The 25,604-nt window shown below is 37.1% G+C and overlaps 1 protein-coding gene across 6 annotated transcripts in view; it reads right to left on the reverse strand.

Annotated features, from left to right (window-relative positions):
• The window catches only part of MALT1 (MALT1 paracaspase), a 33,149-nt gene that overhangs the window by 4,454 nt on the left and 3,091 nt on the right, over positions 1-25,604 (reverse strand). The window contains exons 3-15 of one of the 6 annotated variants that reach the window (XM_055699733.1): positions 21,717-21,838; positions 20,452-20,602; positions 17,825-18,003; positions 17,166-17,262; positions 15,361-15,444; positions 14,555-14,581; positions 13,388-13,420; positions 11,356-11,559; positions 5,634-5,811; positions 4,187-4,261; positions 2,994-3,121; positions 2,181-2,330; positions 578-735 (exon numbers count right to left, since the gene is read on the reverse strand). In XM_055699733.1, the coding sequence (XP_055555708.1) occupies positions 578-735; positions 2,181-2,330; positions 2,994-3,121; positions 4,187-4,261; positions 5,634-5,811; positions 11,356-11,559; positions 13,388-13,420; positions 14,555-14,581; positions 15,361-15,444; positions 17,166-17,262; positions 17,825-18,003; positions 20,452-20,602; positions 21,717-21,838 (1,586 nt within the window). Of the gene's footprint in view, positions 1-577; positions 736-2,180; positions 2,331-2,993; positions 3,122-4,186; positions 4,262-5,633; positions 5,812-11,355; positions 11,560-13,387; positions 13,424-14,554; positions 14,582-15,360; positions 15,445-16,389; positions 16,423-17,165; positions 17,263-17,824; positions 18,004-20,451; positions 20,603-21,716; positions 21,839-25,604 lie in introns of all 6 variants that reach the window. The other 5 variants (XM_055699732.1, XM_055699735.1, XM_055699734.1 and 2 more) reach the window with 5 other exon arrangements.

The following is a 25,604-nucleotide window of genomic DNA, read 5'->3' on the forward strand; positions in this document are numbered from 1 at the left end:
TTTATTATGCACATTAACTCAAATATTTTATTCATAAAGCATCAGAAGTGTCCTGTTTGTTCTGTCTAAAAAGGTTTCCTGCTCCATGTCCTCTTTCAGAGACATCAAAAAAGACAGTTTTTTGCCCCAAGGAGCTTTCTGTTTTAGTCTTATCCTTCACTTCACTGTGATCAGCTAAGTAACATCAATGGAACTGGACAGGATCACCCAGGTGCAAAGAACTGTAAAACTAAAGCCTAAGAAACCTTGTTCTGCAAGGCAGATGTCTCCTCAGCTTACATAGGAGCTACTGACATTTAACTTCTTTAATTAAATATAACAAATATATGATAAAAAAGAAATGAGACTTTGAAAGAGATGACCCCAGATTAATTTTAATGTATTTTATATATTTAAAAATATGATTTCAAAAAGTCATTTTTTTTTAATGTGTGTGTTTGTACAGCAAACATATGCAAGCACCTGATTTCAACATTTGGACCTATTTTATGACAAAAGATGCAGCCTGACATGGACAGACCAGATAATTTTCAGCTTCAGTGGAGGGAGATCACTGAGACCAATAGGAAGCACTTACAAGTGCGAAGTCTGTAACGTAGGCTCTGCAAACTACTATTTCAGGTGGCTTCTTTACTATTCGTGTGTAGATTATCATGACATTTGAAAACTCAGCTGCAAACCCCAACTGAATCTGAACACCACATTTGAATTCAAGATACATACTTTCTGGAAGCTCTGCAAATAAATAACACATCATTAAGTTCTAAATCAAACTTAGCATATATATTTTCTATTATTTTTATTTTGGTTTTAAATTCAAACGTTTTAAAAGGTATAGACCTCTTCCTGTTGCCCTCCCACTACCTATCACATATTTACACTGAGGCAAACCAGGTTGGAAGCTAATCAGGCAGCAACAGTGTTTGCTAGTATCACATGGTAACCTGCAGACACTGCCAGAGAGCTGACTCAACTCCTGCTTCATCAGTTTCTTTCCAATCTCTGCAACTAGCAAGGTAACATTTACTTTAACTAGGGTATAGCTTACTGACCCAAGAACTTGTTTAAATATCTGTAATCCAACCAGTAAGGTTAATATGGTCTATATTCAATGAGACACAGCTATAGCATTGTAAGAACTGAATCTGACAGCAGAACAAGTTTCAGGTTCATTTTTTCCCTTTCACGAAGCCTATGCACACATTCCCAAAGCCTAGCCCGCAGCATTTTTCTTCTCTATATTTTGGTTCTCTCTCAATCCATAGTAATATATCTGAAAGCACTCAAGAGTCAATGACATCATTCTGTGTCTGTATGCTTTGTACTGATTTTTCTACTCCCACTGGAAGTGGATTGTTTAACATTATCATAGACATACGTTTATACAAATATAAAGGTTATTCTCTTCCCAAATTCCAAACACATTCTCTTCTATGCATGGCTTAAAACAAATAAACCATAAGATAACATTATACCTTTATAATTTTTGTTTTGCATTTCAATCATTTAACAACCAAGAATGAAGGGCTTGATTCCACAAATAAAAATCCACATCTGTGAAAGACTCTGCCTACATGACTAGTTGTCTTAAAAATGCCACCCCTGACCCTCTGTCCAACCTTTCTAAGAAATTTGAAAACGTACTCCAACCTGTTTAGGTGAAAAAGATACAAAGATCATAACCTCACTGCCCTTCTTAAAAGAAGTCTAGAAAGCCTGAAACCAATCACACCCTATTTTAGTTTTCTTAGTTTGTATACATGGAAATCTCCTTTTTGTCATGCGCTTTCACCATACAGTTCACCTGGCTATTTTAAGTGATGGCTTTAGAATGAGATTAGCGATGTCTTAAAAGCATCATTGTTAGACCCAAACAGACTACTGGGAAATTATCCCAGGAGGTAGACATCATATAAGTCTCCCAACAGCGTTTGAGCAGTTTTAAATACACTTACTCAGGGTGAATTCTATATGTCACCTTGTTCATGACGATCTCATGTAGAGGTAAACCCCAGCACAAAAATTTTGAAGACCTGAATGTACTAATGAAAATTCAAATACAAACTTGAATTTCTTCCATTCAATATCGCAACCCACAGACTAGAGATTATTAAGGAAGTATGCCCTCTAATTTTTTCCATCATGCCAGCAGGACCATCCAAAAGTAGACTGTACTATACCATGAGCTTTAGCCCACTGTAGGTTCCGGGCCAGAGACTCTGCAGAAGCTGTCGTTTGTTGAATGGGATCAGTTAATGCCCTTTTCTCAGACAAACTGCTGCGGATCTCCAAAGCTTGCTTGCCTTTGGTAAGGTGACACTTGCCCATATCTAAAAATAAGATGCATACAGCTTCTTTCAAAACTCAATGCTGCTGAAATTGTAACCGAATTAAGTACATCACTGCATTGCTGTGTGGTTGCTATGGTTATGCCAGTGTCAGCATGTCCATAGAAACTTGTAGCTTTAGAAGTATTCATTGCTCAGCTATTCATTCAGTTAAAGCTAAAACAGCATGCCAGATGCCTGCAGAGAATCCTGAGAGTTTTGCACGTGTCCTAGTCAACATGCTCACATGTTATTCAAAAACCAGTTCAAGCAGGTCCTTCTGAGGACTCAGTTAATTGCTTAAACAAACATGGCAATGACTGGACTATCACCAGCAGCTGACACAAGACAGAAGAGTAGTTTTTGTGGATGGACAGATCAAAGCTTCATGCAGAAGGACACTCAGAACAAGTGAGGCTCACTTTTTAAAAAGGAGAGTATAAAATCGATCACTATTAAAGAAGCTAAAATCCCTTTATAATACCACGATCTTTGTTAATGTGCTGCCCAGTAGCACCTGCCTCTTGATAAAAGCTGCTATTTTAACAAAATGCAACAAGAAAGAGCTTAAACATGTAACACATTCACCATGAGAAGAACAACATTTAAAGAACTTTTTAGTAATGCAAGCTGTGAAGACTGTGAGTACAGTAAGCTAGAGTTCACCTTCTGCAACCTCATCAAGCAGTACAGTAATCTTCTTGTCTTCTAACAAACGGTCCTTCAAGAACTTCATGAAGATTCCATTGGCCAACCCCAGCTGCTGAATTTCAAAAGCTTCTGCTCCTTGGCACCTACGAGATCACCAATATCAGACAAGAGAAAACCACTGAAATGTCTGTATGATTAACATCAACATGAGGACAAAAGGAGTAAAGTTATGTTGGGAATGGGGGAAAGAAACCCTACAATTTGAAAACCAGGTTATGTCTAACACCAGCTGCCTTTTCACATTCATTTGCAAGCAACCTATCCTGGGAAGATTTCACTTACAGTCAAGCCACAGACCAGAGTTGATGTCAAACTGCTTATATGAGGAGCTCAAATTTCTTATAGAAGACTTCATTAAAGCTGTACTACTTTTGTTCAACAGCTTTTACATTTGAATTGAAAATTGATAGAGGTTATTTAGCTTTCTGCTTAAGTAGTCTCTTCAAATAGTTTAAATTGCAGTCGTAACTTTATTCTTTACACCAAGAATAACAAACACAGGGACCAATCTATATGCTACTTCTCCCATAACTCTTTAACTTACATTTCTATTTTTTTCTATAAATTTAACTTGCATTAACACATGACCAAAGAGGGTACAGCATGTAGGTTATAGCTCATAAACTGCTCCACAGTACTTGAGTTCACAGTGCAGTAAGTACCATTAGAAACACACAGGACATAACTCCCCCTTCCCCATCAGCATAAACATAAAAAAAAATAATAAAATCAAACACTATGGTCTGAGGGTAAAATTTGCTTTTTTCTTCTCTGGGTTTTTTTTCATCTCTAATAAATAATACTTTGACGAGTAGAGCACTCCTACAAGTAACCATTAGGAAAAGATCAGGAACACTGTCCAGCAGTTTCTGGTTTGCTGAATGCAGTTCTCTCTCTGCCATTACCCCACATATGAATGGGAACATTAAATACTGGGAATCACTACGTACGCATTTCCACAGTCAGACTGTGGAATGATTCAAAGAAAGAAGCAAAAAAGATAGTGTGAGGACACAGATACGGATATGAAGTATTGGTCCTTTAACACCACAGTTAGTATTTTGTCTGTAAAAAATTAGCTATACAATCTCAGTGCTCAATGCTGGCTTCAAAATCCCTGTATCACAGCAGAAGAAAAATTTCCTTACGTTGCATATCCAAAAACGATGTTGGCCGTAACCTTCAGAGCATCTAAGATAGGAATTGTGTCATCATATTCATTTCTGCAATAAATGGAAAGACAAAAAAGAAAAACAATAATGTGAGAACTAACAATGGTAACAAACTCTAGAGTTGTTCAAAATATTGAAACAGCATATTTCAGAAACAGCAATTTTATTCTCTCCTGCAATTGTGGAATGAATCCTGACTGCTAAAAGACAAAACCCAGCATCATCATCAGTCTTCATGAAGACAACGCAGACATAGTCAAGTGTCACATGTTACCCAGCTGAGGGCAGGCTGTATTAACCAATATAGAGTTTGGTTACAATTTCTTAAAAAACGATTTCTGATAACTAGCCATTTGAGGTTATAACAAAACCTGTATGAATTCCGTCACCCTCCTCTCCCCCAACATGGTGTCTGTGTAGTTAACATGAGGCTTATGTAGCTGTACTTTCTATGTGGACAGCAGATTGTAAACTGAACTGGGTCACTGGCATTTCATTAGCAGTGACGTTTAGAAGCTCTACAAACATTAAAGCACTAGCAATTTTCTATTATGAAAGATTCCTTAGTGACCAAATTTCAGACGTGCTGACTGAAGAGTTGGTTTCAAGTGCAACTTTAATTGGATATAGTAATCTTTTAACATGGAAGGAAAGCAGTAGTTTGCTTAGAAAAATCCAGTAAACCAGTTGATTTTTAGCTCCAAATAAAGATACAACATCCCCAGCATAAAAGCAGTCTGCAAAATCCATGTCTTTGAAGAGTTCTAAAATAAGCACTTCACTTGAGCCCTTCTTTCAAATTAACATGCCTTTCATCATGGATTCTCCTTCCTCCCTGTAATGATGAAGATAATAAATGATGCAAGGGGGAAGGGTCATTTTCCTTTTTTAAGATGCCTAATTTTATTTTTATCTAAGAGTGACACTTCATAACTTTTAAACTTTTAACATTAACTATAACTTTTAAACAAAAGAAGAAGAAATAAGTGTCATTCAAATCAAGAGGCAAGTATCTACCCATCGAAACAGAAAGTCTAATTGCCAGCTTCACATTCCCATCCAAGGCCAAAGGCAAAACAAATCTATGAATGAATCCTATTAAAAGTACTCAAGTACAGGCTGTGAATTCTCAGAACCATGAACTTTCAAGTACAGTGAATTCTCAGCCTAGACTAAAGTCTTCTCCTCAGTGTGAAGTCCAGCTTTCTCTCAAGATCTCTTGCTATTCTCACAAAGTGGCTGTTCAGTTTTATTTGTTCATTTTTAAGATACGCTCAGTTTCAATCTGTTGCTGCAGCGAATGAACTGAACTTCACAGTTGGTTCTCAAAACCACAGTCATACCTTTCCTTCTATCATGAAACAAAATAATTCCTCAAACATTTAATGTCAGTTTGCACTATTCATGAGTTATGAGATTATACCTTTTCCGACACATATCCAGTAGGAATATATTAAGTCCCGTCTCTTTTTCCTGCATTAGTTTGAGGATGTTCTGCACGCACAGACAGTTGGCAGATCGGTAGGGATTTGGAGCATCAATAGGAACCATAAAACTGTTTCCATAGTTTTCGTAGCCATGGCCAGCATAATATAACAAACCTGAGAGTTCAAAATACACGTGACTGAAAACACAATTCAAGAGTATATTTCTATAAATTATAGCAGAGTCAAAAACTTAATGCACTACATCTACACTATGTGTCTGTGGGAGATTAAGATCATTCAAGCTACTCCAAGCAGTTGTGGGTTTTTTTGGTATCAATATGCCTTTGCTAATACAGGAAGAAAGGAGAGACAGTGGGGGAACCACGTTATCATCAACTTCACAATACACAGACACCACACATTTTGAAAAAAAAAAATATTTAAAAAAATCACTCATGCATACTGGCATCAAACACAAAGTTAAATACTCTTTAAATGCTTTAAGTAGAATTACAACCTGTAACAGAAATAATCTTTTATGTATGATATATAACTCAGAGACACGAACAAGGAAATGTGCCAACTGTAAAACATATTCTCCACATGTGCAATCACAAAGCTTGGAGCAGCAGCAAGTCATTGGAGATTTTCTAGATGGAAAAAAAAAAATTACACTGAACAGTATAGATGGATTTTTAATTTTTTTTAGATGAGAGATGCTGTCATCTTTAAAATTATTCTCCCTTAAATTTTGGCATTTTTTTACTTACCATTAAGCACTGGCAGTTCTTAAAAGAACTTCAAGTAGAAAAAAATCAAGAGAAAAACCTTGCTTGCACTATGAGAGCATTTTGCAAGTTTTTTGTTTTGCTGTTTCCTCTGTACCATCACTTCCTACAGTTGTTTTTGTCTTTTTTATAGAGAGGGTAAAAAGGGATAAGAAAGATTTTTAAATTTGGGTGGAGGGGGGAGGGAAGATTATTCCATGAGCATGTTTGGTAGGATTCCAGAGCACATTCCCATTACTAAACTACCAACAACTGATTTTTAGTTGATTGTATCTACATCTCTGTACAGTTACAGCCTTGTGACTCTTGAGGTTCTATTAAACAAACAAATACTTTGCACGCTTACCTATATACAAAAGATTATCCTATAATCACCTCCGTCAGGTGTCAATACACAATGGCCTACAGTATTTTAAGATTTAAAATCCTCAATAAAACATGCAATGTTTTGTATAAAGAAAACATAATAATGAAATTTTAAAAAGCTTTTCTTAACCCTGTAAAAGGGAACCGTAACCTAGGGCTTAGATTTTACTTATATGACTAAAAATGTAAAATATTAAAATCATATCAATTTGCCTTAAGATTTTAGCATTAATAACCTCCACTGCTGTAAAATGCAGTTATGAGACACTTGTATGATTAAATGCAATTTTCCTATTGTCTGCTCCCAGTACTGATTTTGCATATCTATGGCAAGTTCCATCTTCTAAAAAGAATTTTTATTTAACTGTACAAAGTAGCCTATTGATCAGATATTCAAATAATATATAGTGCTGCAGCTGAATAAAATTCAACAGAGATATGACGATTTATGCTAGAGAAATGGTCTTATGTCATTACTCTTACTAAAAATAGCTGTGAAATTTATGTCACTAGAAAACTTGAATATTCAGAAATAACAAAATAAGGCCCATCCTAACATACTAAAATGATCTATATTTAAATCAGGTTGAATGGGTAGGTATGCTAGATGTTTTTACCTTTTCATTACAGATAGCTACAACGAATGAAAACACTTCTCTCACACAGCCCTGTACTTTTTGTAAGGGAATATAGCACTTTAAATTAAGCCTTTGGTTCTCTTACTTGTAAGCTCTCAAGTCATTAACAACTATGCCAAGACCTTGCAAACTGCTCCATTCAATCAACAGCGCTGAATTTCTTTTTATGGGAAACACGCATAGTCAAGATAAGCACACAGCAAGTGCATACAAGGTAAACTCCAGGATACAAGGTTTCACTTAAACAAAGAGCCTAACGGTTATTCATCTGCCAGAGTCTTGGAAAATGGCAACAGCTTTATTCAGTTAAAAGTCAGATTTCTAAAGGGCACAGAATTGAAAGTGTATGATTAAAAACCTAAACAAATAAAGGTACTATGGGGCTATTTATAAGATATTGGGCTATTTATGGTTACCTGAGACTAGGTAGTTTCAAGAGAGTTAAAAATGAAGTGCCAAGTGGCTGACTCCATGTTAGGTCCTAAGTTAAAAGGAAACGCTTATATTTGATTTCCACAGAGTTTGGATCTGGACCTAAATCAAGGTCATATTTGAAATTATATATATATATGAGTGTATGTTAGATAAGTAATTGGACTGACTGTTTCTTTAATGTAAAGCATGATTTATCAGAGTATTTCCTCAATGAATAGAAATGTCTCAGAAATAACAACCACATTTCTTTTATATCCTTGGCAGATGACTATGCTATGCTTATTTGATGAGTACCTGCAACAGTTAACATGTTGAGCTCAAGACCAGAAATAAATCTCTGCATACCCAGAGTAAGCAGAGTAAACATGTTTGGAGTGCCTCATTAGACACTGTGACACAACAATTTTAAGTAGGCTCAAGTTCCTCGTAGATATCAGCATTTAAGCAATATCTGCCCGCCCTGCCCCCACCCCCCTCTTTTTTTTGTAAAAAAAGAAAGCAGCCTAACTATTTCTAGCCTTTAAAACATATGGGTCTATGCTTTTACCTTTTGTGGAATACAATATTAATTACACCTTACATCTAGAATAACATAAACTAAGGTATCAGAGGAGACATCATCACTGCGTTTACTGCTTCTGCTCTTAAAGAATGCTATCTCAAATGCCACTTTCCTGGTCACAAGCAAGAATTACACAATGTCATATTAGGCACCACGAATATGTGTAACAAGGACTAAAACAGAAGTAGCCACTGTGTGTCTTCTATTTGGAGCTATGCCTACTAAAAATACAATAAATCATTATCTATTTGTGCACTGACAGCATGTTTTATATGCTTTAAGCCATTAATAGCCACTATCCAGAAAGAACCAAGTGACCATTTAAATTGAAGTAGTTATTGCCAAACACTGAAAGAATACTCTGCTTACCTTTCTGAAATATCAACTTGCTGGAAAAAAACACCTTCAAAAATAAGCCTTATAAAAGCTTTCATATGGTGCTGGTGAGAAACTCTTTATAGATTTTCAGTACTGTACTTTCTAAATTCATGTCAACAATTATAGAAAAAAATTGAGGAAGTACAAGAATCTAAAAGCTCTCTCAAATGTATAAGCACATTATTTCCCAGAGAACAACAGAAGAAGAAAACTGCTATCAGAAAGTCTACTAAAATTTACTGCCATACTTAGTTTTCATGTCATACAAGTTTTGGCTGTGATATTAATACGCAAATGTCAGATCAGCCAGTTCTGCACAGACAGAGCATCAGGTAACACACCATTAAAAAAGTCATTCTAAGAAATAACCTGACCTTGTGTTCCAAAAAAGAATCAAATAATGTTTTCTTGGGTGGGCATTACTATAGGCGTTCTGCAATTTAAGTAGGGCAACTGGCAGAACTTTTTGGTCTCTGCTCTAAAGAATTTCTGGAGCTATTTATGCTATCTTAGCTTTTAGAAAAATGACAAAAACAGTGGCAGTCGGTAGCAAACTCCTCAAAACCCACAGCAGAACAACTGTTTCTTACACTCCAAACCAGGTCATTCTAGTCTTTTTCCGTGAAAGACATGAAAGTTTCTGTTCTGTGTATCAATTCCACCATGCCCTCCCTGAGCTAGCACACCACCAGTTCTGTCTTGTGTTTGTCCCTCAAAATCAAGTTTATGCAAGACAAGGTATTCCAATACAAGAGTAACCATCTAAGAATCAATGCATATCAGTAGTAGCAATGCATACCGAACCCAATTGGTTAGTCATTATCCAAGCAGAAGGCACCTCCTGTGCATGTGGAGGAAAGCTTAAAATTTTTATTAATATTTTATTACAGGTATCTTATAAATGGATGTGACTCAAATGACAAAAAGAAAAGAGAAATGTGTTAACCACATATCTTTTAGTACATATACTTTGCTTAATTTGTCTTCCTATAACTTAAATCAATACTAACAAGATGCTGCAGTACAATTATGAAAGCGATGCTGCAATTTAGAGGTGGGAGTCTTGGAATTTTGTGGGGTGTTATTTTTAAGTCTGAAGAGTTTAACAAAAAAATAGATAAGGGTTGCTGCCTGCTTAAGCAGCATAACCCCTATTAAGCTTTCCATCTAATGTGCAAAGACACACGGGAAGAGTAAATTTTTACTATAAATTCAGATCTTCCACAGAACTCAGAAACAATAGTTGTAGTTCTGCCTGAACAGGAATCTTAGTATTCAACTCAGTGAAAAGTTCTTCATTATTGACGACTGCAGCCAGTCAGAACCTTAAGTCCACAGCTCATTAATTTCTCAATTAATGCCTTTCCTTAAGCAAGGTATATTCTGCAAAGGATAATGTGAATTCCCCTCTGTTTTATTTTAGTTCTTTAAAGTGCACAGACATAAGAGAACTACATTTTCATTTCACATAAACAAACTTATTTTCAATTTTCTTTTTGAAGTGGAAATCCAGGTTTGCATAACTCTCTCTCATTCCCTTTCAAGGACATTATGAAAAACTGTGCTTGCCAGGCCAGTATCACAATAACTGAAAGGAAGCAGCAATTCAAAATAAGAATTTCTACTGAACCTGAAAACCTGGCGAAAAAGAGGGCAAAAAAGATGTCCCACTCTCCTCCCCCGGCAACACACCTGGTATCAGAGTGCAGCTCACTGTCAAGGCAAAGGAAAGCACTCCTCTTCCTCTGTTCTTTACAGAGCTGGCAAGTGAGGACTAAGAGAACAGAGCAGCCCCTCCCAAAGAGCACCAGAAGGATGGAAATCCAGAAGGAAAAAGCACTCTGCAGACATCCAGTAGAAAGACAGGGGATAAACAGAAGGCAAGCCCATAACATTCATGCTGTGCTTAAGGCTGTTCCCCACCTCCCCAACAGAAGTGCAACCTAACAGTCTAAGTAAGCCAAGGGACTGGCCAGTGTGAATCAAATCATTCATTTGCAGGCACAGAGAAGAACACAATAAAAGTTTACAAAGAAGATGTTTAAAAGGTCTCCTAAAGGCACCAAGGACTGCTGCCCAAGACTACAGGTAGTCTTGTATACTGCAGTTACACAGTTCTCAACTACCAGCTCATTTCCAGAATACACTAATACAGGTAATAGAACAGATTATTCTTGCTCTTGCTTCAAAGACTAATGACTTCTAGTACAAATGTGCATCTTCTGCAGAGCATGCAGCAGGTTTTAGCAGACAAAACACATCAGTACTACCAAACAAGGAAGTGCACTGCAGTTTTAGGCAGAAAACAGTTTAAAGAAAAAAGTTCAAACATTGTATTTGTTCTAAGAATAAAGAAAGAAAAACACTTTAACCAGTCAAAAGGCATGCTGGTGTGCATTCTTCACTTTTCCCATTCTACATACATGCCATTTACCATGAAGTTTGTTTTGCTATTGCATATGGTGAGCTGGCAGAGGTAAATACCAGATGTTTGTGTACTTGATGCATCATAAAACTGACCTACTTCAGAAGGGATGTCGCATGTTCTTACCATATACTCCTTTGTCCAGGAGAAGTAAAAATTCATCCACTGCATTTCGCATCTCAGACTCAGTAAGATCCAGCAAAGAAACAACTTTGAAATCCAGCTGTCTTAGCAAATTGGTCAATTCATAAACATCGACCATTGGAGCCTTGAGTTGGGGGTGATTCCAGTAGCTCATATTTCCTATTAACAGAGCTACCTTATCTGTTGCTGCAAAGACAAGGGAAAAACAAAACCACATCAGGTTTATATATTCCATGGGTTCAATACCTTTACATTTAATTTCTTCCAAAGTGAAAATAGCATCCAATCTCACTTCAGCCACAAGATTTTATACGATTTTAGAAATCATCCTACATCAATAATACAGGTCAACTCTCTTCTCATCCAAAAAAACATTTCACCAAGGTCTGACAGTTCACATATCTGACCTGTGACGCATCTCAGGCTGGATAATCTGTCAAGAAGTGAGTCACTAAGGCTATCTCCCATTTCTTTCATTTTTCTGAAAGTACAATTATTGAATTCCCCCATGCAAGAAGAAAGTTAATAAACATGAAAAATCTCATGGCAAGTGGCCAAAGCTACAGCCCGTATACTTTTCCAATAGCCTCAAATTTTCTTATGGTTCTGTAAAAACAAACAAAAAACCCCACCACACACAAAAACACACTTTCACATGTCCCGTCTCTCTAAACCACAGTACATTTAGGTGGAAACTTTTACAGGTCAGAAGTTAAGTCTTTTTTCTGTTTGTTAAGGTTTCTTTTTACTGTTGCTTTGGTTAAAAACAATTATACAGAGATATAAGAAAGTTACAAAATTTGGAGGAAAGTCTACTCCTTCTGTGAGTATATTCTCTCATAGTGAGATATGTTCATTTTGATTTTAATATAGTCTAAAGTAATTCTGTCATAAGTAAACAAAGCAGCAATGAAACAGGAAAAAAAAAAGTCACATGAACAGAAATGCTTTAGAGACCACTAGCCTGATTTTTATGCAAAAAATTCCAACTAAGTTACAGAAAGGCACTTATTCAAAGCAACGCATTTCCTCCCTGGTTTGTTACTTCTCCTCTCCAATAGGTATTATAGTCCCACAGCTCTGGTGGCAAATGACGTCATATGAACGCCCAAAATCATCTTCAGAATCAGTAACCCTTCACAGCTAGATTCAGAAGAGCACGTCTGTCCATAGCTTCCAAGTTTAACATTTCACCTCCTTCAAACAAGATGTTTCCAACATTTTTGCAGCTGGAAAACCTCCAAGGTTTTGAACAGTGTAAACTATTTTAAACAGCAGAGACCGATTAACAATGGCATACTGTCACTGAAAAACACTTCTAAAAGTACAGGCTTTAGAAGTGCTTTATAAAAGATGAACCAGAACTGGGGAGCACTTCTACCCCCTCTCACACAGCTGAACCTGAAAGAGTGGTAAAATTTTGACAGAGGCCAGCAGCCTTTCCACCTGGTTTAGCATCAACAAGACAACATGCCTGACCATAGTCAAGTCTACCATGCAAATTTAAGAATGCAGTTAAACCCCAGCAACTATTCTTCATAACACATCCATCTTTATGAGCTCCAGTTCAGGATCAAAACATCCTCACACCGTGCATAAGAGCTAAGCTTGCAGGGAGAGCATACCCTTAGCAGACAGACTACCAATCCTTTTCAATCCTATCATCCTAATACCTCTATCTCCAACTGCCGAAGTAGTCAAAGTAATGGAGTAACACACTAGCTAAGGTTGTGGCCAGAGGAATTTGAAACAGTAAACTGAAACAGATGAGAAGTTGTAGACGCTCCACTGAGTCACTAAAAATACTGGTGTCCTCACCACAGTTTACTACTGAAAGGGCAGCCAAGCATTATAAAAGGACTATAAAAATACACAGAAGTCTCCCTCCCTGCAGCTATTTGAATGCATTACAGTTATTTCACTAGCAGGGGCAGAAGAAGCAATATTCAGAAGCTAAATGTATTACCTAGATATGAAATACATATGTTCATTACAGCTACACAAAACTACTTACCAACAGATCTGTGATTTGATTGTTCTTGTAAGCCTGCTTGAAATAGATTGAAAGAGCAGATCATCAGTAACTACAGTCATAGTTGCCAGCATCAGAAGAAGAACTGCATGTTCCATACAGCCATAGTCTATTGGTACTGCTTTGCTTAATATGTTACTAGTTTAAGAAAAAAAAAGCGTGCTTTTTTTTCTGGTGAAGTTTTAGGGTGTTGTTTTTGTCATTGTTGACCTGATTTCTGTCACCCTCTTCCAGCATAGCCTAACAGGATATGAATAGCTAGTTCTACAAGTCAAGAAATGACAGATGATTACAGTATAATTTTGAATCTCATAAACTGCACATCAGCATTTTTAGTAACTTCCAAAACAGTTCATCCTCTCCAAATGAAAGCAGACATGTAAGATGGGAGATGTTTAGCAGAGATGACCATCTGTAGGTGAAAAGTCTTTTATTTTGTACTTGACAGAGGGCTGGTAGAGCCAATGCTGTGCCAAGAGGAACAGGTAAGTGATATGCCAAAGTGGTACACTTTGGGTTACATGTTATGTGTCATGACAGTACCATTTCAGTGACTAAAACTAACTCTTGGCAAAACTAAACATATCTTTGATATCTAACCTAGGAAATTATACGACCTTTGTGATTCAAGATTTTGGGAACTCTATATCTGGGATAATCTTTTATGGAGCACTACTCCAGATCTGTGTTCCTATAACAAACATCAAACAGGCTTCAAATCACATTAGCTCACTCCAACATGAATTTAGGAAATATAGCAATTCAATCTATCGTGTGACAGTCATCTTACATCTTTTTCACCTTAATCATCTGAAAAAGCAACAGCATACTAAAACTTAGAATCCAAAGCAGCCACAGACAAGAATGCAAAAGATAATTCCTTCTATATTTGTATAAGTATACATGCAGTATAGAAGACCAGCCTTGTGTGATTTTACAAAGATAATAGCAACCCTATGATTCGCTATACTCTTCAAGTTAATGTATTGGAACCAGAAAGCTGTGCTGTTCTTAACATGATATGAACCTCTATTAAGCTACATACTGTAACTATATATTAAACTATATATTGTAACCCTGCTAGGCTTCAGTGATTTGTAACATAAGATGAAGATGCAAAATTAAAGTTTTTCAAAACTTATCACTTACCTGGTCTTTGAAGATCAGTTAGATCTTCTGTGAAGAAATACAAGTAAAATCATAGTTTAAATGAGAAGCAAAAAGATACAGTTTTACTAATAAAAATATAATTGTCTTGCCATTATTAATAGAAGCTGAGCGTTAGAAAACAAACTACCTTTCTAAAATACTTTTGGCTTTGCATTTCTGTAAATCTAATCTTTCATATATATTTTCATATATATATTTCATTATATTTCATATAATCTTTCACTCAGAGAGAAGAGAAAATCCTGTATCAGTACACGAAGCTATCCTAGAAACAGCATTATAACATAGCATATATCAAATCAAAGAGAGAAACTCATACTATGCCCCAGTCCCACAGACATGCAAGCAGCTGGAATGAACAAGGAACAAGATAGCAGAATCACCCAATTGAAAAATAGATGTTTGAAGGACTGCTGTAAAAGCAACATCCTGAGCAAGAAATCTTACTTTGTAAAGCCATGTGTATTCAGAAGACTTCAGATAAAATTTTCAAACATTCTAAGCTACGACAGGTTTCACCTGTTTATTCTGAAGACATTAGAAACTATGGAAAAGAAAAATAATTTACCTGAAGCACCAGAGGTCTCTTAGAACAGGCCTGCTCCATCCAGCAGAGCCCTAGGCAGACCTCTTAGCCACAAAAAGCAGGCTCATATATCCACGTGAGAGACTGTAGTAACCCAGGGCAATATTACTGTAGGTGTTAATATAGCTTAGTAGCAGAATGATGTTGCATCCAAGCAAAATGTAGTTTGGGTGTAGACAACAACAAATATGGTGGTTACCTTCTGCTTCAAACAGTGGTTGAATCACAGGCAACAAGGAGGCTTCTGCATAGCGCTCTACCAGGTAATACACACACCCCCAAGCTAGAAAAGATGTGAAGGCTCAAAGAGACCACCAGTCACAGAAGCTATGCCATGGAAGCGGCTGATACCGAAATGTGTCTCTCTTGCATGTTCCAGCAAGTGACAGTATACAGTCGCCTCACAATGTTAAACCTTTAACAAAAGAGCTAAAGGGGAACATCAGCTCTGAGTTCTGGTTAAAATCTGAACAAGAAATGATGCAGAGCAGTTTGATTCCAAGAAAATTCTACAATTCTATGAAAAAACTGGGTAGAGTCTCATTTATTGTACTTTGCAAATCCATTTGTTTTTTTCATTGTTGGTGGATAAGCTGGGGGGTTGGGGGGGTGGGGCAGGGGGAGGCTGCTATGAGCTGCCTCACATCTTTATACATGATCCCCCCATGATGTAAATATTACAGGCTTTGAGATGCTTAGCAATCAAGGGATGGCATCAACACTAAAGTTCACAATGCACTTCTTCCTCCCCACTGCAGCAATGCAAAGGAAAGCAGAAATTGTCCTAATAAGGTTGCTAGAAATACCTCTTGCAGACACAGAGCTGACAGTGGAACTAGCTCTATCCAGCTCTCTAAGGTCACCCAGGTTCCTAAACACTTTTAGGTTTTCTTGCAAGGATGTTGCCTCCTGAGCCCAGCAAAGGAATCTCTAGATCTTTACATTTCACAAGAAACTGCAAGCACAGGACAAAAATCAGTGCAAAAATCAAACAACTGAATACTACAGAAGAAGGAAGTAGTTTGCTTTTTCTCCCATGTGCTCTAGATCATGATATCAAGGCAAAGAAGACAGAAGCACATGCAGAAGGAACGTTGTATCACACGTCAATGTTTTAAAAAAGACTGAAGCTCTTAACCCACACATGCTTTTCAGTAACACACTCAACAATCTATCATCCCCATCACTAATTTTTAAAAATCAATTCACAACTAAAGATTTACTTTACCTTCTGTGCACTCCACTGCCATAGCTTTCCTTCCTTGGGTTTTAAGACAGGGCGGGGGGGGAAATTGGAAGACAATTTCTCTCAGTTATGAGAGTTAGCACACAAAGTGGAAGACAAAGGTCACGTCCAAGCTTCTCTACAATCTGGCTCATTTTATAGCAGTACAAATCAGTACTGACCACAACACTGTATAGTAATTATTACTACAACTCAGGAGTATTAAACTAGACTATTTCTTAGGATAGGAAACACCTTTTCATATGAATTATGTAATAGTATTCCCAGCTAGATCTGAAAGCTATACAAACAGCTCTTTTCTTTAGTATATTGCAAATATACACACATACACTAAACTGTGTTATATTCATTTATTTTGCTTGCTATGAATAATCTCACCTGTTCTGATTGCTAAAGGACTCAGCGTAACACAGTTCACATCACCAGCAAGGGTTAAACCATATTTTAGTTGTCAAAAAACACAAAGAGATCAGCTTGCAATCTGCTGACAAGCCACATACATGTTAGCAGTGCCAAAAAGTGATAGCATTCCTATGCTGGTTACCATAAAAACTCAAAGCCCTTTATAACTGATAAAGCTCTAAAATTCCATTTGCTGCAGGCAAGCACAGCTATTTTAACAACTGGATAAACTAAAAAAAAAAAAAATAAAAATGCAGAAAGCATGTTCTTAGCTCAATACTGAACGCTTCAAAAGTAAATTCTAATGATAAGAAATCGATAAATCAGATGACCCGTATCAGAGAAAAACTCCTTACCTATTACAACTTCTATCTTCTTGCTGTCTTGATCTTCCTGGTCATTGAATACATGACACCAATACGTCCCTTGATGTTCCACATTCACATGAGTTACCTATGCAAGCATCATCATAGTCACCCACCAGACCCCAAAAGAGCACCCGTATCAGTTTCATTTAAGCCCACATGCAGGAAAGAGTAAAAACTAAAAGCAAAGCCTAAACAAATCCAAAAGCTACTGAAACCCTCATTCTTCAGTAAGCTGGACAGCACATGTGTTCTAGAAATGCTTTCAAGAATTGAAGACAGATTACAAATCCACAAATGCACCAGCTCATACAAATCTGAGTGCTTTGCAGGGCAAGACAGAAAGAGAAGATTAAATTTTTACTGATACTTTGTTATGTCAGTATGTCACACCAATCTAAAATACACTATAGACTTACATCTCATGACTACTACCTGAAACGTGTTCAGGATTAAAATTATGCACCCGAGCGCCTCAGAACAGTATGAGCAAATAAGTAACAAGAACAGGAGTACAACTTACAGGGAGCATTTCCACATGAGGTTATCAGGGCTATAAAAAAGTTATTTTCTTCAAAGAAGCTTTATGTGTAAGGTTAAGGTTGGTTACACATTAGCTCCCCCAAGGCTGCCACTTTGCAGTAACTTACCATGTAGACATTTTTGCTCCCATTTGCCAAGGGAAATCCATTCCTGAACCACTGGTAACGAGGAATCGGGTTTCCAACAGCTCCACATTCTAGTACCAAAGCATCTCCCACTGTCAGGTTTTGTGGCTGAGGCTGAACACAAATGTGCAACTTATTTTCAGGCAAACCAACTAAGCTCCCTTTATCAAAAAACAAAAGGGGAAGAAAAAAGAAAGTGAGACAATCTAATCACATATAGATTAATATGAATTGATGACATATGGCCACATCTTTCTGGAACTACAAGACTGTTTTAATGGCAATGAGATTAAGTTGTTTTTAAGAGTAAGCTAAAAATGAGTAGCTACAGCTTTCCAGTTCTTCAGCTGAAAAGCAAAAAGCAATGGACATTAAATATATCCCAGAAGTAAAAAAAAAACAAACTTAAGCCCTTTTTGCGTTATTTATTCCTGCCCGTAGGATTATAAACAGTCCAGAGAAAAGAGCAAGTACAAAGAAATACGGCTACTGAAGGACTGATTGAGGATCCAACTTGTGTGCAAGTATATACACAGGAATAAGAATTCCAAAATTGAAATCAGTTAGATCTAGCATATTACTAGTCTTCTCATTGTAAACTGAGCATCAAACCTTAGGGTAAATATAGTAAACTAGACCAAAGCTAAAAACACTTAAGAAATATCAGCCACTGACATGTGCCCATATAGAAATGTCACTGGAAAAGAAACCTATTCAGAAAACCCTAAATACATTAAAAACTTGTCCATCTTATGAAATCTAAGTTTATATATGATAGAATTTATTGAAACAGTATTGAAATTAATTTTTAAAACATCCACTAAACACACAAGAGCGCTACACTGAAAAGGTTTCCAATCTCTGTGTACTGAACAGTTCCATTACCTGACACATACCAACACCAGCACAGACCTACTTGTAAAGGTCATGCAAGTGATCTTTTATCTCAGTTGCAAGGTCACTCATCTTTACTTTTAGATTACACATGTAGACACTTTCTGTCAGCAGAGCTATTCATGACTGACAGTTAGCGGGTGATGACATTTTCCTTTGCATAGTAAAATAAAGGGAGACAATGATACAGGTATCTCTGTTCTAATAGTGTCTGAGCTTCTTGGAGCATTATAAACATGCATTTCAGAGATTTTACAAACAGAAGTTTCATATTTATGATCAATGTTGACTCGCATTTTTAAAAGAAAGCTGTGACTGACAGATGCATGAGTAAATACTCTGGTTCTATGACCACTGCTGTATGGCATTTCAAAAATAGAGACCCTGGCTTACCATGTTCTCTATCAACTTCTGTAATGGTAGTGTTTTGGTTTTGGTGTTGGGTTTTTTTTTTTCTTACAAGGGGATTTGTTTTATTTAATTTCTATCATAGAAAACATTTTTAACATGTCAAAATAAACTTTACTTGCTTTCACTCAGCTGTTTACAGAACCTTCCCCCTTTCTCCCTCTCAATGTTCCAGTTTGATATCAGAATCTTTCAACAAAACATAAAGAATTAATTTCCCTTCAGGGCAGAAAGAAAGAAATAAGATAAGATGGAAAGGAACTGCTGTTGTAGTCAAATTAAACAGGATTGGTCTTTAAGACAAAGAATACAGAGGTTACAGACAGTGAAAGAGAACGTAAGATTGAACAGTAACATTGTTTCTGTCTCCAGTGGGGCCTCTTAACTGCCAACTCATTTATAGGGTCTCGTTGGTACAGTCCATTAGTGTATTTTGTGAGTGGTACAACAACGAACCTGTACTAGTATCCTCCAGAATTGTGTCTGGCTGCCTTACTGATCACAAGTTCACGACAGCTATGAAAGACAGCTTTAACAGAATGGAGAATGGCCGATCTCTCAACAAGCAGAAAGCAATGAAAAGAGAGGAGGAAACAAGTATCTGAAACAAGAAAGCAACAAAGGGACATGGAAAGGAAGAAAAAAAACTTAGCAGCTGAAGTAGAAGACTTCATACTTGGTCAACATTTGCAGAAATGGTACTGTCAGCATCATCTAGTTCAACTGAAACACCAGATCCCAGGCCACATGTTACAGGAGGTAGAGAGCATTCATTCAGTGCAAGCACTACATACCCCTTTTAGCTTTCTTTGTAAGGACCCTGAAAGCGAAAGTCACAGGAAGGAACAATCCATCCTATTGTTCACCCTTTTACCCATCACCAAGACCTACACATGCTAAAATTCACTGGTTGGTCAACAGTCATGGAACATACAGCAAGGCACTAGCCCATGGACACTTGCTGCCTTTTAGGCACCAAAACTTTTGCCACAAGTGTGAAACAACATACTGCTGTTTTTCTCAGATTATTATTTTTTTAAAGTAGTCATTACAATGTTATTCATCACCTGGTGCAATCAGCAAGATCTAAAACTGCAGATTTCTAATTGAACAGAACCTGAAGCAGGAGCAAAGGAAAAGCAGAAGAAATCACTGCTGAGATAGAGGACCAAAAATATGTTAGAGATTAAAATGTACAAAGGTCACCTCAAATGAAACTGCAATAGGTTTTGATCTTTTACTGGAAGTAAAGTTCCTCTAACAAGTGGGAAGATAGACTTCCGGAAGACAATGGTTTTGCCACTCACCATGAGATGTACCCTTGAGATCACAAACTTCAAGTTCTGCCCACTGACTGAACACAAAGGAAGATTCACTGTTCACTCGACAGATGTAAAAGCCAGAGTCACTTACGTTCACTGGATTCAAAACCAGCTCTGGAGAATTGCCATGGGGAACCTGAATGACAGGTGAACGAAGATATATTTAAATTTAGACTGATTTAATCTAAACCAGGATCAAACATTAGAATATGTATTTCAATGTCCAAAACACCAGCCTCAGCTCCTTCATTTACCTGAAACTTTTGGATGAAGAAGTTTTGTTCTATGTATTTAGCAGCTTTCCTCCAAGAATAATTCATATGCCTCTATTTAAGACAATTCTGAGCTTTTAAGCCAGCTGACAAGCTCTTCCTGAAATTAGTAATTTTTACCTTTTTCCACAAATAACTCTGAATAATTTCTTAAGCACTACGCCAACCAGCATGTGTGTTACATTCAGCTCTAGTCTTAAGATATATTCAACTATGACCGGGAAACTGTAACATTCTTACACAGAAAAATATTTTTTTACTACATTACATTTTAACTGTAATAAGCAGGAAATGACTGTAAACATTTTGTAAGCCACGTTTTGGATGTTCTAGATAAACTTTCAGAAGGTATAAGAAATGAGTGAAAAATTTCAGTCCTACCAGCAATTTAAAATACACAAACTTACTGCATTTTTTGAAACAGTACTTACAATAAAACAACATCAAGAAAAATGTGCATTCATCTTGTAGAAAGATAACCAGGAACAGAAATATGGGCATTAAGTGCTGTCATTCAAATTCCAGAGATACCAGCTCACACACATGCCAATATTTTACCACGTAAGTCTGTGGCAACACTGAGTTCAGGCCTTCAACTGTCCGTTCTTAGGAAACCAGTTTCCATCTGTCCAAGACCAACAGTGACTGGCATTTGTTCCAGTGTAGCAGTTTCTCAGTGGCCTGTGTTAAACTTTTTGGTAGGCTGAGACACAACTAAACTTACAGTTTCCTTACTGTCACATTCCAAGATCAGCCTCCAAGGATAAAGTGGTCTGAATATAAGTAACAATATTATTGTTTTAGCACACTGATAGGGTCATTATGCAGCATTTCTTAAACTTCTACTGTTACTCGTATATATAGTAATCTTCCCTCATTGTAAATAAGAGTAAGTCTTAAAAAAAAAAAAGTATCATCCAAAATCTTTACCTATTATTTTCACCATTTAAACCCCCTATATTCTGTGTCAACTATTACCTCTTTTTCCTGCTTGAACCACTGGTACTGCACAAATGGGTGTCCTGTTGCCCAACAGCACAGCTTGACAACCTGACCAGAGAGCACTGCTTGAGAGTCTGGCTGTACAACAATCTTTATACCTTTAAAAAAGAATTTACACATATGAAAGTTATTAAGAAATACTATTTCACAATTTAAATTTGGGTTCAAATTGTCCTTTGAGCGAAGAAGGTTTCTGTCATTAAATATACTTGAAAATAATTTGTTTGTACTGTGTACACACACAGTTCCAACTAGTTATGACTTTAAGACATTCAAAATTGTCATCCATTATACAAAACCCATGCTCAAACTGATCAGTACTCTACATGATTTATCAAAGATTTAAAGTAGATTATTCAGACATTTTAGTTTTAGATACTTCAATCCCTCTTGCTCTCTACTCACTAAAGCAAATAATACTTCCAGTGGCATCACTTCTGGGAAAAGTATTCCCAGTTTTAAGAGTTTGCTCACTCCCAACAATTTCTTTGAGTTATTAATCTTCAGATTAAGATTAGGCACAGCCTAAGGGATGGATCAAAACAGCAAGAGTTACCTTAACTACAACATAGTGCATTTTTCCATTATTGCTCACGCAACCTTATTAGCTGAAACATGGTTTCAGCTTTATGCCTTTGACTCCTGTAGAACACAGGGCTGGGGTTTTCTTTTGTCAATATACAAGGTCAAATTTTCCACTTCAAATTTAACTGCCAGGAAATAGCATGAGCGAAATTCTGACACCAGTCTGATACGATCCAGTTATTTTCTTAACCTAGACCATTCCAGAGATCTTGTTACACCATGACTCCAAAACCAGATTCACTGGTACAACCAAGGTCATCAGAAGAAAGGGGGGGTGGGAGCGGGGAGTCAACTGTAGAACAGAGTTTAACCTTACATTGCTGTCAAAAAATACACAGATCCATGACCAAGGTGTTCAGCAACACTGAGGTGATAAGCCACCAAAAAAATTGTCAGTTTAAATTATTATTTGCTATGGATGGTAAAAGACATTTAACCACCCCAGTGGGACCATAAGCAATACTACACATTAATAACTAGCTGCTACAATACTAGCATTGTGGGCTAACCCCCTGGGCAGATAAGCACCACACAGTCCCCCAACCCCATGGGATGGGGTAAGAGAGAAAGGAAGAATAAAACCAAGAAAACTTGCAGGTCAAGATAATATGAACAAACAAAAAATAATTGTTTAATAAGTGAAGGATGAGTGGAAGAATAGTGTAGAAAACAAGCGGCACAAAGGCAATCACTCACCACCTCCTGTGGGTAGACACAGAATAGTATAGAGTAAATCAGAAGCTGTGTAAAAAGGTATCTGCAAAGAGATCACAAGTACCCCAGTACAAGACTCAAGAATATCCTTTGGTCCAAGCCTTCTTATTACACTCTGTCAGTGGTTTTCTTTTTGTCTGCTTTTTTTGCTCCCTCCTGTTTAACAGCTTAGCTGCACATCAGTACTTTTTCCTAACAGAGAATGTTTGAGGAAAGAAACCATAACAATTTGATCAATGGGCTGAAACCTGAGCAGAAATCCACATGGTCAACAGACTGAAATAGAGATGACAACATTTGGAAATCACATAATCTTTGTCTAGCAGGGAAGTGAGCTATATTAACTTCCTTTGCACACAATCTTAATTCAACAATCTGAAATAGTTGATCACACTGGCAGCTACTCCAAGGTAGATACAGGACTGGTAAATTCCCAGCCTTTCCTTCTCTAAAATGACTTCCCTCTGTACCCTAGCCCTGAAGATTGCTACCTCAGTTTGTCATTTAACACTTCCTCTGCTGTTTTTCACAGTTACAGACAGTGCATCAAGTACAGTTTTTGAGCATTACAATCACCTAACATTAACCAAGCCAACAGGAATTATATTTCACTTTAAAGGACAGAAAAATTTGCTCTTTCCAAAGACTTCCACATTCTTCTTTTCTTCTTAAAATCTCTCCTGATTTGCATCACCAATATCTCTTAAGAAAGTAGTTGAGAAAAACAAATTATCTGAAATATTAGTGTTTTGCACTCCTTGGAAGCATTACAAACAAGTTCTAGGAAATTTATTCATAATTTCTTCACAGTCTCATTAATTTTCCTGCAATTCACTCAGCGCTATATAGCTACTTCCTGCAAGCATCACAGAATTCAATGGTTCAAAATCAAAACCTTCTGGCTCAATTTTCTGAATGATTACAAAGATACATAAAAACTTCGATTTTCCTTGGAAAACGCAAAGCTTAAGTTTTACCTTTGAGGATGGCAAGCTGACATTTATGGTTACCAGACTTTGAAACACCTAGTGCAAATTAATTTCTCATAATCTTAACTACAATCCAACTGTTCTGTTCTTAATTTACAGACTGGTAAATGTTCTCCACCATTTCTACAAACTCAGCCTCAGTTGTCACATTCAGACTGAAGTGCCTAAACTGCTGCAGTAAGAGACCCACCTGCAGAGGAAAAACACTTCCTTGCTCTTGTTTCAATCACCACAACTCAGTGAGGTTGCACAAGGACTAGGGACTAGACTGTAATACCACAAATTGTGTATAAAGCCTTTTTTTCCTCCCTAGCCTGGGAGAAAACTCTTTGCATTTCATTCATTTCCAGTAAGTTCACATGACAATATAACAAAAGTGGAGAAAAGGGACAAAGAGGTGACCCAAGGAACAAGATGTCTAGGCTTTCTCACTACCATAAAAGGAGAAATTTAAAAGTTTGTAATAACTACTAATTTGTGTCTTTACAGGAAGACAGTCTTCTGTAGAGTAAATCCAATGTGACAGGCAAGTCTCTAAGCTCTGAGAGACAAACAAGGTGCAGAACTTCTGAAAGTCTATGCTTCTCTGAGAGATCCTTTATTGTTGCAAACAAAGTGATGTCCCAGCTTGTAACAATACATCTCTGCCATACAGGTACTGAAGTAGTATCACTGCCAAAACAGACCACTAAGCAGCATCAAAACTGTACACCCATTAACCAGTACATTCATGGCTTTGTGAGCCTTTTTTAACTGGTAGAAAACAGTCTAACAAAACAGTACGACAGCTACAGAGGTCTCACATTAAACGATCTGTTCCTAAAGGAACATGAGCAACACTTAAGCTCTTATCAGTGAGTTAGAACAGTCAGTTATGAATTTGTACTTTGACTTGAAGCATCAGCCACCCCGAACATATAAATTCATTGCACACACCAAGGCCTACCACTTCTTTTTAAATAGTTTAAAATTCTTTTTGACCCAAATTGTCTTCAAATACCCTTTGCTTTGGTTTCTCTTGGTTCCAGTTTCTCAGTCTCTATTAAGCTTAGTCCTTAGAGGCTGAATCCATTCTATCACAGACCGTACTGTTCTGCAAGAGATTCATTTATAACAACACCATCTCTGCAGTTCCAAGGGGTCTTGACAAAAATCTACTTATCCTTGTATTGAGGAGAACAAGCCAATATTTTAGCCATCTATCTAGTTCCCTAGCTGATACCAGTATCTCACAATTCTGCTGTTTAACAAGTTCCTGGCTTACCCAGGATTTCGTTTTCTTTACATATTTCAAAACTTAACTTGACTGACAGCCACAAAAAAATCCTCAATGCAACGGCAGCGATACTTGAGATGATCACAGATCAGGCAAGCACATTTTGGCTCAGTGCAGGCACTCTGCAGTACAAATGTGAACCAGGATGTTCTTGTTTTCAGTACTCCCCCAGTAACCACCAGATTGAGAACAATAAAAAGGAACAAGTGTTCACAGTGCAGGACAGCATACTACTGCCTATGCTTCCAGCTCGACTCTTGCCCCTACAAGCACAATCCGCTCACACTGATATAACACCAA

Source organism: Falco cherrug, chromosome Z, assembly GCF_023634085.1.
Source record: "Falco cherrug isolate bFalChe1 chromosome Z, bFalChe1.pri, whole genome shotgun sequence".
In the NCBI taxonomy this organism is placed as follows: Eukaryota; Metazoa; Chordata; class Aves; order Falconiformes; family Falconidae; genus Falco; species Falco cherrug.